The sequence below is a fragment of the Pundamilia nyererei genome, unplaced genomic scaffold (genome assembly GCF_000239375.1).
Source record: "Pundamilia nyererei isolate P.nyererei 1_Seehausen unplaced genomic scaffold, PunNye1.0 scaffold00306, whole genome shotgun sequence".
In the NCBI taxonomy this organism is placed as follows: Eukaryota; Metazoa; Chordata; class Actinopteri; order Cichliformes; family Cichlidae; genus Pundamilia; species Pundamilia nyererei.
The window spans coordinates 21651-33883 of NW_005187707.1; the positions used below are offsets into that span (position 1 = coordinate 21651).

Below are 12233 nucleotides of genomic sequence, written 5' to 3' on the forward strand. Positions count from 1 at the left end.
GGGGGGGGGCAACATTTTTCTTGTAAAACAAAGGGGGGCCCAGCAAAAAAAATTTTTGGGAACCACTGCCCTAGGGTACAGTATCAATCCGTTTTACATTCAGACAGCAACTGTGAAAATACAGTTCAAGTCTTCAGAACTTCAGACTGAAGCCTTGAAATTTTCAGACCTATAATATAGAGACATATTAATGACTCAGGCTGTAATCTCCAAGTTAATTGTTTTGGTCAATGTGGTTTCATATGTCCTCAATGGACAATTAGGTTAATTTTTATAAAGATGAATTCACAACCTGTCCACTGTTTACTACACTTTTTATCCAGTGACAAATAGGATACCTCTGAATTGTAAAAACAGTCAAGAAAGATTAAGTTCTTGTTCTGTCTATCTGAGGGTTAAAAAATGCTCAAATACTCACTTAAACCACCACTCTCTACTTTGAGGGACTGTAAAACTACGAGATTAAAATTTGGTATAGGGTCTTTAAATATGTTCAATTTATTGTACAAAGAATTTAAAACAAACAAACAGTTAATTCAGAACTGGGTTGGGTGGAAACATTTTCGGAGGTGGAGCAAAGGAGAATAGTGATTTTGTTTTCCTTGATAGCTACCTATATCTTTCATTCAGGTAGTTGGAACAACAGGGATGTGGTTGAAAATTAAAAATAGGAAAACAAATGGAAAAATGTCAAAATCTATATTACAGCTACATTAAAGGTGGCTGGATGTCAAAGGGAAACAAAAAAGCAAAACTGAAAGTGAAATAAACAAAATAAAACCAAAGAGATCTTCATTGGCTTTTGCATTTGATCATATAGCACATTATTTTCCATCGTTCAGTAACAACACTTGCCTGTTTACTACCAGTGTTCTAAATATGGGGTGAAATGATATCTGTGGCCACTTTAAGGGAATTGTTTCAAAATGACAGTTTAAAGAAAATCTCTTCATGGTCATTAACAAATTGACAAATTACTGAAATATTCAAGGCCCAACAAATTTCAAATTTCCCACGTGTGGGACTAATAAAGGTTATCTTATCTTATCAAACTGGCAGAGCATTAACAGAGAGAAGAAAGAGGAAGTGGACTCTACTTACAGTGCTAAGTTTGCTACAGCAGATGAGGATTCGACGTTCATAAAGCATACTAGCGTACAGATGAAGCATGTTATTGACATCTACTGCTACAAAGTACTCTGTTAGGTTTCTCTGCAAGGATCAAACAAAATAAGAGAAAAAACAAGAGTTAGTTGTGACAGTAAAGACCAGTGAGAATCACAATGTCAACCTGTGAAACTCCATATTGTGCATTTCATTTGATAAATGCAGTGCAATATGGCAGTCATGTTAACTGCACAATGTACATATGTTTTGGCACATTATTTATGCACTCCCTATAGCACTCCCAATCGAAGTTACAGTAGCTGATCTGGACTAGAAACAATCTAATCCAATGATTTTTTTTTTGTCATTTTCATTACAAGCGGGACATAGTTGATGACTTTTTAAATTGGCTTGAAGACAGAAGGTACTGCTTCGATGTGACCAAAAATTTGTCTTTCCCAGAAACACAACACTCAGGACCTAAGGGAGAAATTGGTAACAGTAATAATGTGTAACAGTTAACTGCCAAGTAATAACTTAATCTAGTGCAAAGTCAGCAACCTTTAAAAAAAACCCAAAAAAAACAAAAAACATTTTGAGTCTATACATTTAGTTTTATGTCCCAGTGATCAATGAAATTCAAATTCTTTCATGTTGGGTAGTTATTTTGACATAAGCTGTCAAGAGGTGAGACTTTGAGTTTACAGGATCAAATATCTGAAGCTATTTTTATTCATTATAATTTTTGATCCTGACAGCCTAGAGCACTTCTATATTTCTGCTCTTACAGAAGAGTACGTCAACTATTTATTTGCAGTAACCCTGTTAATGTACAGCAGATATTACTGTGTCTATGGGTGGAACTTTACCATTCAGTAGGTCTATCTACACACATAGCATGGGATGACCTCAAAAGTCAAAAGATGTTTATGTCCATAAGAAAAAAATACATAAGCACATATTCATGTGCACTCAAAAACCTGTCTAAAGTCTCTCATTTCAAAGTCATAGTTGAGATACGAGTCAGCTGTCAAAACGGTGGGCTTCTGTTTGACAAAATGTAAAGCAGCTTTGAGATTTGACTTTAATGTTTTCAGCATAAAGGAAAAGTAAACACTCACATTCTCAGGTATGCTGGGAAGTTCCTTTGTGTCAGGCACAATGAAATAGGAATGCTAGAGAGAGACAGACAACAAGTGTCTGAGTGCTTCACAGTGTGAATAAAGAATGTAGAAAATCCAAGCAGCATTCCCTGCATGATGATTCATAATAACACCTAGTGTAGTAATCCAGGAGAGCGTCACACTTTAAAGCTAAAAATTAAACTTGTTTCAGGATTTTGTATGGGTGATTCCATTACATTACTTCCTCTGTATGAAGGAAAGTTTTCCAGTGTAATTACGAGTTTAGTTGGATGTGATGTGTTGAGTCAGACTCACCACACCAAGGTGAATGGGGACACAAGGTTCAGGGATGGGCAGCGTATACAGTAGCAACAGGAGCTCTTGCCACTGGCTTTCCTAAAAAAATAAATAAATGAAAATAATTAATAAAAAAATTAATCAGAACACGCTAAATGCATGGATAGCATGTCCTCATGCGAATAAATACAAATAGCACAGCCTGAACCGATAACCTGTTATGGTGTAGCTAGAGTCTCAGAAAAAGTCCCAAAACTGCAGCTACATTTGAAAGCCCCAGCAAGCCAGGGCCAATAAACAATGACCGTATCTGATGCTAAAAGTAAAATGGACAGAAGATCTGACATGCATGTATTGGCTAATGAAGAGACTGGCCAATGAATTCCTAACTGAGGTGAAGAAATCCAATTTCAAGATGAATCGTGTGTCATTTCTCACCTGTCCTTTGACAGTGTAATCTGCAAGGATATTAAGCAGCTTGTAGAAGACTTCGAACCAGGGAAGGTAGCTACAAAGTCACAAAACCAGTTTTTAATTAGCACAATTCAAGCAAGATGGAAATCATCTATTTTTAAAAAAAGGTAGAGTGGAGTTCATTCAGCAATGGCAGAAATAAAGTGAAACACAGGAAACCACAAAAATGTAGACTGACCAAAAATAAAACAAAAAAACAATAGTAATGACTAAGTGCCAAAGAAGGTATATTGGGTAAAATATTCCAAACAATGTGGTAATTCATGTACTCAACAAAAAAAAAAAAAGAAGTATAAGGTGCCTTTGAAAAAAAATTAACAATGGTGATAATGTTACAACAAAAGCGTTTTATTCAAAGGTTTTCATAGTTATATAGAGCCTGCAATGGTTTTAAAGCATTGAGACCATGTAATCAAACAATAATGAATATGAGAAGAGACCGAGTAATATATGCTACCAGTCAAACATTTCGACACACTTTTTCATTTAATGGTTTTTCTTCATTTTCAGGACTCTTTAAATTGTAGATTCTCACTGAAGGCATCAACACTATGAATTAAACACATGGAATTATGTAATAAACAAAGTATGAAATAACTCAAAACATATATTTTAGACTCTTCAAAATAGCCACCCTTTGCTTGCTGGGCCTTTTCCCTTCACTCTGCAGTCAATCCTAAACCATCTTGATTGGGTTTAGTCATCTGGCACAGCACTCCATCACTCTTCTTCTTGGTCATATAGCCCTTATACAGTCTGGAGGTGTGTTTGGGGTCATTGCCCTGTTGAAAAGTAAATGGTGGTCCAACTAAATGCAAAACCGGATGGGATGGCATGTTGCTGCAGGATCCTGTGGTAGCCATGCTTGTTCAGTGTGCCTTCAGTTTTGTACATAAAAATTTAATCCCCAACAGTGTCACCAGCAGGGCATGCCCCACACCATCACACCTCCTCCTCCATGCTTCATGGTGGGAACCATGCATATAGAGACTATTTGCTCACCTTTTCTATCTTACACAAAGTGTGGAACCAAAGATCTCAAATTTGGCCCAAACAAATCTCTTCTACTTGTTGCTTTTCTTAGTAGTGGTTTCTTAGCAGCTATTTGACCATAAAGGCCTGATTCCCCAGTCTCCTCTGAACAGTTGATGTAGAGATGTGTCTGCTACTGGAACTCTGTGTGGCATTTATATGGGCTCTAATCTGAGATGCTTTTAACTTGCAATTTCTGAGGCTGGTGACTCCACTGAATTTATCATCAGCAGAAGAGGTGACTCTTGGTCTTCCTTTCCTGGGGGAGTGCTCATGTGAGCCAGTTTTTTTTTTCAAAACAACCCAAGGGTTTCCGGAACGCAACTTGGGGGCATATTCAAAGTTTTAGCAATTTTCCGCATTGAATGACCTTCAGTTCTTAAAGTAGTGATGGAGTGTCATTTCTCTTTACTTAGCTGTTTGGTTCTTGCTATAATATGATTTCCAACAGTTGTCAAATAGCGCTGTCAGCTGTTAGCAACCTGACTTCTGCACAACACAACTAATGGTCGCAACCCTATTAAGAAAGCTAGTAATTCCACAAATAAACTCTGACAAGACACACCTGTCATTATGAAGCTCACTGAGAGAAGGCCAACGGTTTGCAGCGCCATCAACAAAACAAAGGGTGGCTACTTTGAGCAATCTAAAAGAAAATACATATTTAGTTATTTATCAATTTTTTCTTTGCTGTATAATTTCATACAACTTGCTTCATATATTTGATGTCTTCAGTATGTATCTACAATGTAGAAAGTAGTAAAAAAAAAAATAAAGAAAAACCATTAAATGAGAAGGTGTGTCCAAACTTTTGCTGTATTAGCTAAATTTAATTAATTTAAATTTTATTTTTATAGCAACAAATCACAACAACAGTTCCTCAATATGCTTTATATTCTAAGCTAAAGACCTTACAATAATACAGAGAAAACCTCAACAATCAGATCATCCCCTATGAGCAAGCACTTAGAGACAATGGAAAGTTAAAATTGTTTTAATACACGTGAAGACAACACGGATTCAACCATGTGGTAACATTCAAGAGAACATTTGTATCTTTGGCATCAGCTTCAATTTCATTATTACAGTTTCATCATCATACATTTGAATATTAGTTCCAGTAAAATGGTCAAATGGACAGTGCTCTGTAGATCAGGGGTTCATTAACCTCGTACTCAGACTCAGCAGTTCAAGCTTTCTCTCACACTCAAAAAAAGCTCTTGTTCAGGAGACAGAGCTCAACCACTACTCCCAGCCAACTAATGTGACATTAATTGCCTGGTAGTGGCGATTGGGCCCATGCTAGGTAGGCTCAGATGGACATATCACAACGGATTTAGCATGTACTTACTATAAGTACATGCTAAATCAAACATAAGCATGTACTTATAGTAAGTACATGCTTATGTTTCTTTTCAGTGATTGTTATAACTAGCTAGTATTTGAGTAAAGTGTTATCTGTAACTGGCAACAGCTGTGATTGCCCAGCTTATCATAGACATAGCAAAGTCTTTGATCAAGTTGCAGAAATTAGGTAGCTAAAGCATTAGCTAAAAACAAAACAAAAAAAACCCCCACCAACAACAACAACAACACACATTTATAGCAATCACTGCAGGATTTGATATCTGAAACTGAAGGATCTGAAGGATAGGATAATCTGAATTAGTTTTGAACCTACATACCTCTGGCTCATTATACAGCTGGGGGAAAAAAAAGAAGAAGCTGAAAACAAGGTTAATGGCAATATAAAAAACTACTGCAATTCCCTGTACACAGGATTAGGCACTTCCACACCCTTTAATTTGCAAATGGTTCAAAATACAGCTGCTTTAATTTAACTGATTCAAAGGAAAGACAGTATATTACTCCTGTTTTAGCTCAGCTGCACTGGCTACCTATGAAGGTTTAAATACATGAAAAAAAGTTTAGTACTTGTTTTTTAACGTCTTCATAGATTAGTGCCACAATATATTACAGAACTTTTAATTCTGTCTTTTGCCTCCAGGTCACTGAGATCAACATCCTGTTAGTTTTCTGTCAGTGTCTCACCCAAAAACTAAAGGCAACTAGGGCTTTGCAGTTACAGCTGCTAGACTCTGGAATAGTCGGACACCCCATACTGGAAAAAATGAACACTTTTAAATCAGCTATAGACGTACCCATTTTCAGCTGCTTTTAGTCAAGTCTGAGGTCCATTTGACTTGACGTTTCACTCCTGTACTGGCTGCTCTTCCTTGGCTCGCTGTTAAATCTAAACAATATTTTTTTTAGATTTAACAGACAATCCCAACTGGTTGCCCTAAATGGCCCTCTCCGTTTCTGTCAGGGATTTCTTCCTGTTAAAAGGGATTCTTCCTTCTTACTGTCACCAAGTGCTTGCTCATGAGGTGTCATCTGATTTTTTTCATTATGATTATAGGGTCTTTACCTTAGAATATAAAGGTCCCTGATGTGACGGCTGTTGGTTTTTCACTATATAAATTAAACTGATTTGAATTGAATTGAACTTACTAGGATGACTAATTTTTAAAGACTGCAAATAAAGTATAATCACAGAAAATTCAAAAGCTAAAGAAGATGCACGGGCGAGATTCTCAGTCTGATGTCAATTTGTTATCACTAGTGGAGATAACAAAATATGTACAGTATCTTACTGCCAAATTTAACATCTCATCAAAAGTCAGGCTTATTTGTTTTTCTAGACCTTCTTTTATTTGGCAATAAAACAGTTTTATATCAGCTTTTCACAAAAAATCCACAATACAATGAACGCACACCCCACACTCACCTATACACATACTTACCTAAGAATACAGTAGCAAGTGTGTGCACCTGACGAGAGGCGGCAAAAGCCAAACCTCTGTTTGCTCTCAATGTCAGTCAACACAAACGTAAAGTTCTGGCCAACTTGGTTGACAGAAAGACTGTTGGTTGAGAGAGGAGGAGAAGACAAGATTAAGTCCTTTCCATAAGATACAGATACACAAATAAACAGAATATATAGACAAACAGACTTCATATAGAATAAAACGGACATCTGTTAATGGTGCCAAATAAAACTTAATAAAAGCAGAACAATCAATGAATGAATGCCGTTTTATTTGAGCTTAGTTTAGTGGACAGTCTTTAGGCCAGCTCCTGAACTCCCATCAGGTCTGAATAGTTTTAAAAAGATATTGGCGGCAACTGGTGGTATTCCTCAGCCTCCTAGAGATACACCTATGGAATAAAATTTCGAAATCCTACTTCGCCTTGTTCTCAAGTTATCGCATTCACAAGATTTTCAGAAACCTTGACCACTAAGCTTGACGTCAAGGTCACTGAGAAACTCATCTAAGATTCTTAGTAGATGAACATATGGTATCAATTTCAAAATCCTAGGTGACTTTCATCTTGATGTTTCGAGTGAGACATTTTGAGACTTTTATGTCCAAGTCAAGATATGACATCCACGTTTTACTGAAAAAGGCAATCAAGCATTGTCACCTATTTAAATCAAACAGACAAAAATGGACTGTTTTAGCATTTATACTACAGCACCTAACAAAAGCATTGTATTATTTTAATTTCCCCAAACCAACATCTCAAAATGACCCATCTTTAGCTTATAACAACAACATCTAACATTACTTTTTTTCCCTCTTGTTCTTAGTGTGGCTAAATACTGTATATAATTTTGCTAATAGCCCAAACAAGCCAAAATACTATAGCATTTAATAGTGTCATTAACATAAATAATAGTGTACCAGCACCAAAAACTTCATTGAATACCCACAGCAATGATTTTAATTCAATTCTCTTAGATTTAATCAACCCTATGTAGGTGCAGATGTGTATGTGTGTATACCTGTCCATGCTGAAAGGGAAGCAGAACTTGGACACAGTTTTAAGAGTTTCCTGTGGTACAAAGAAAGGGATTATAAAGTACATTAATCCATGAACAAATTTAGAGGGGCTCAAATGGAACATGTAATGTGAAGCTATCCATAGAGAACAGTGTGCATAGAGGCATTTACATTATTGACACTACATAATAATTAAAAATTACATAAAAATAATGCTTGTCAAAGAGAAAAAGTGAAAGCATGGTATGTACAACTGTAGAAAAGTACAATACATAAAAAAAAAGAAAAATGTAAGACCTGATCTCTGTAGTCGTCGGGAAACTGCCGACGAACCTCTGGCCCTGTTAGAAGCATACAGACAGAAAATGACTTCACTGAAATCACCAGCTTCCTTTCAACAAGACAACCCTAAAGACTATGACCCAATCCATGAGGCTTAGGGGTTTCCCCACTTTCAGTATATGTATGAGAAGTCGCTGGCAGACACATTCAGTCTTGTACGCACATGATCTCTTAGTTAATTTCTGCACCCTTAACTCACAGTGCTGTGACATTAAACCTTAAGAGGAAAAAAAAAAAACTATGAAAAATCTTCTTTCATCATCTTTTTTTATGTTTAGACAAAATATGCAAATTAATTATCTGAGAGTTATCACTCACCCCTTTTGTAAAAGAGAAACCTGACTGACTTTGAATTTAAACAGTTATTCTCATAAGAAAAAAAAAAAGCAGAAAAAGTACAAATAAAAAATTGAACAAATCCAAGTGACCCAAAAATTTGCAGTTCACATGCATGAACTTGAGTGACATCCCATTCTTAATGGGTTTACTATGATAACAGCTTCAGCTCTTTTGGCAAAGCTTTACACGATTTTTAGGTTAGGTGTTTATGGGAATTTTTGACCAATCTTCCAGAAGGGCATTTGTGAGGTCAAACACTGATGTTGGACAAGAAGGCCTGGTTCACAGTCTGCCCTCTAATTCATCCCAAAGGTGTTCTGTCGAGTTGAGGTCAGGATTCTGTGAAGACCAGTCAAGGTGTTCCATACCAAATTCCCCCCATCCATGTCTTACGGACCTTGCTTTGTGCATTGGTGCACAGTCATGTTGGAAAAGGAATTTTTTATTTTGTTGCTACACCAAAATCATGTCTGCACTCATCAGCAGATTTGATCATCACTGTATGTTCTGCCCAGGAGGTGAGCTTGAGCTTTACTGCAACATGTTGAGTGCTGCACTGTTCCCTCATATGACAAGGGAGAAACAATGTAAGCAAGGGTATAAATCCCCCTTACAAATGACACTTCTAATATAAGCATTCTGCTTAAAACAGTAAATAAAAAACAAATGGTTATTGCATCTTGAAGACTGCAGTTTCATCATTTCCTCTGCAAACAGGATAAAATTCTTAGAAATACAGCCAACAACCTCTCCTCGGTATCCAGGAAATTAGTCACTTGCTGCAGATAAAAAAACTTTAGAGACAGAGTTGAGATATATCACCATAACTCAGCTGGTGCCATCATCTTAACCTCTTGAAATGTTCCTACTCACATAACTTTTTTCTTGCTAGCCAAAAATTATGAAATAATCACAAAATAAAATTAAAGTTTACAATAGGGCTGAGCCATATCATACCGTTCACAGTAATACTGGTATAATGTTGGGCAACGATAAGAAAATGAAATATCGTGATAGAATATGGGTAAAACGTGCATGCACAGTGTCTTTGTTTTCATACACACATGGCGGAAAAAGCATGGCAGCGACGGAGAATGAGAAGGGCGAAAGCGGATCGTTGAATGAAACAGATGAACCAGAATTGGTTTGTAAAAATGCTGCAACTTCAGTGTGGAACTGGTTTAGCTTTCGTCCGTCAGATACACAACAAAGCACTATTTTTGGTAGAGCATGCTAGCAGGCCGTCTTTATTACCGTGTTTTTTGGAAAATACGGCACACTTAAAATTAATCCTTTGATTTTTCTGAAAATCGACAGTGCCCCTTATAATCCCGTGTGCCTTATGTATGAATTCTGGTTGTGTTTACTGACCTCTAAATTATTTTATGTGGTACACATCTGTCAAAATCTGTCAAATGTTTCAGCACGACTTTGCTAAGCTACGAACCCGCATCGCTTGATGAATTGTCGGAGCATTACGGCTATCGTAGGCAGGAGCCTCGCGGAGTGATACGTGCTGTGCTTCAACATAATATTACCGTATTGTGTGTGTATAACCTCTTTTTAAGTTTTGTGGATATTATACATGGTTATGCTGAGGATATGTCGGCCAATTTCCACTGGAAATGCCTTTCGGTTAAACTGTCAGCAAGGAATTTGGATTTGCACTGTTAAATTTTTATATTACTTTAATGCACATAAAAAACAGCTGCTTGTTTAAGTGAAAATACATTGATGGGGTTTTCTTTGCACTATAAAGTTGTGGAGTTGTAAAGTATTTTGTCTAGTGTCAATTATATTGTCAGTTATATCGTTATCGCAAATTTTCAAATGTATATCGCTATAAATATTTTTGGTCATATCACCCTGCTCTAGTTTACAAAACAGTACACTGGTGCAGGACCCTTTATGTACTAATCCGTGACTTGTTGCCAAGATTTCATAATTACTATAACCAACACCCCAAGGTTTGGGCCATTCCACTCCATGTGTGGGCACACTTCATCAACAGATAGGACAGAAGAAAAAAAGAGCAATTTCACATTTCCACATTACCAGAAATCTATTAAAAGTAGTGTAAGGGAAGTGGTAGTGACAGAGATATTGACATGATAAAGCAGTGTAGTTTGTTGTCTGCTGCAAAACGTGTAAAAAGTGTACCAGAGAACTATCCACAGTAATATGCAACAAATGGTGTGGCCCTTCTCTCAACGTTTTGGAATAAGTATGAGATTGCACAAAGAGACAGGAGGCCTAAATAGCTAGCTTTATTCCACCTTCTCTTTTGGGAAAGGGTAGGCTCGACTTTATTTTTCCTGCAGAGGCTGAACATCCTCTGAAAGCTGCTACAGATGTTGTATCAGTCGGTGGTTGCTAATGCAATTCCCTATGCTGTGGTCTGCTGGGAGAGCTGTCCCAAGAAAAATACTCGATTCCAACTGAGGTTTTTTTTCTAGTGTTAGAGAATGGAAGGTAGATGACCAGCAGTGAAAATTGTATTATGAGCAGATGTGGATGTGGATACTAAGGATGTGTGCAAAGAGTCAACTAGACTACTAACTGTTAATAATGTGACTAGGCAGTACCAGATGTAATACTCATTTAATCTAATTGTTCACATTTTAATTGACGCCCAAACCCGGCAAACTGTTATGTTCTAAGTGTTATACAGCTGTCTTCCACCAGATATACCATAATTCAGTGAATAAAACAAACAACAAAACAATATCAATACAAACAATATCATCCACCAGGACGACTCAAGAAGAATGTGATTACTGGTTTCAAATGCCTTTATTTGGACAACTTTTGGAATTGTCCACTAAATGGTTCTCAAATGTAACAAGATATCTGAGTGTTTCTTAGTCTTAGACTAGTCATCTAGTCAAACTTTATTTCCTTGCTAAGTCAGCTAAGAAATTAGTTGGTTAGAACATTTCTAGTGGATACTATGATGACAAGAACTATAAAGATATGATAAAGATGATAAATCGATTTATTTTCCACGTTACTCAAGTACGTCTGGTTTGGTCAGGGTATTTTTATAACTATAACCAGAGAACATTTTGTGATTAATGCCTTCGAAAATTCTGGTAATTCTAAGGGGTTCTATGTATTGAAACATATTGGATTTTACATTCATTATTACTTGTTTATGTACACCTAGTTCCATGATCAATATGTAAAAGAAAATTTAATTTTTAAGGACTTACCAGAACTGTGGATGCCTGGGTTGGCCACCTCCATATACACCTCAAAGGTAGACTCAGGGTTCTCCCTGCAACAAATAATAAAAAAAAAAATAGCTTTATGGGTGCCAGTTTAGTTCAGTTAGATGAGCAGGCGACCATATGCAGCATGGCTGAGAGCGGCTGGCCCCAGGTTTGAGTCTGACCCACGGCCCTTTGCCACATGTCTCCCCTCTCTCTTTCCCGTCAGTTCTCACTCCATCCATCTAATAAACCCAAAAACAAAGGCCAAAAAATATATTTGTAAAAAAGCTTTATGTTTACTTATGTTGCAGACAAAAATGAAAGAAAATATAACACAAGAAACATATAACCAAGAATTAGACATCCATCAAAAAGATGAAGGAAGAAAACTGGTAAAGGACACTGCAAAGTGGCCTACACGAAAATTGAAGGAGCTGCAGGAATTTCTGGTAAGTACT

General features: G+C 36.8%; 1 protein-coding gene across 3 annotated transcripts in view; it reads right to left on the minus strand.

Moving 5' to 3' along the window:
- Nucleotides 1-12233, minus strand: part of dennd1a (DENN/MADD domain containing 1A) — a 37756-nt gene that overhangs the window by 21606 nt on the left and 3917 nt on the right. For 2 of the 3 annotated variants that reach the window (XM_005751289.2, XM_005751291.1), the window contains exons 2-9: nt 11776-11840; nt 8180-8223; nt 7885-7934; nt 6842-6961; nt 2967-3036; nt 2547-2627; nt 2229-2282; nt 1102-1212 (exon numbers count right to left, since the gene is read on the minus strand). In XM_005751289.2, the coding sequence (XP_005751346.1) occupies nt 1102-1212; nt 2229-2282; nt 2547-2627; nt 2967-3036; nt 6842-6961; nt 7885-7934; nt 8180-8223; nt 11776-11840 (595 nt within the window). The remainder of the gene's footprint in view (nt 1-1101; nt 1213-2228; nt 2283-2546; nt 2628-2966; nt 3037-6841; nt 6962-7884; nt 7935-8179; nt 8224-11775; nt 11841-12233) is intronic. The other variant, XM_005751290.1, reaches the window with a different exon arrangement.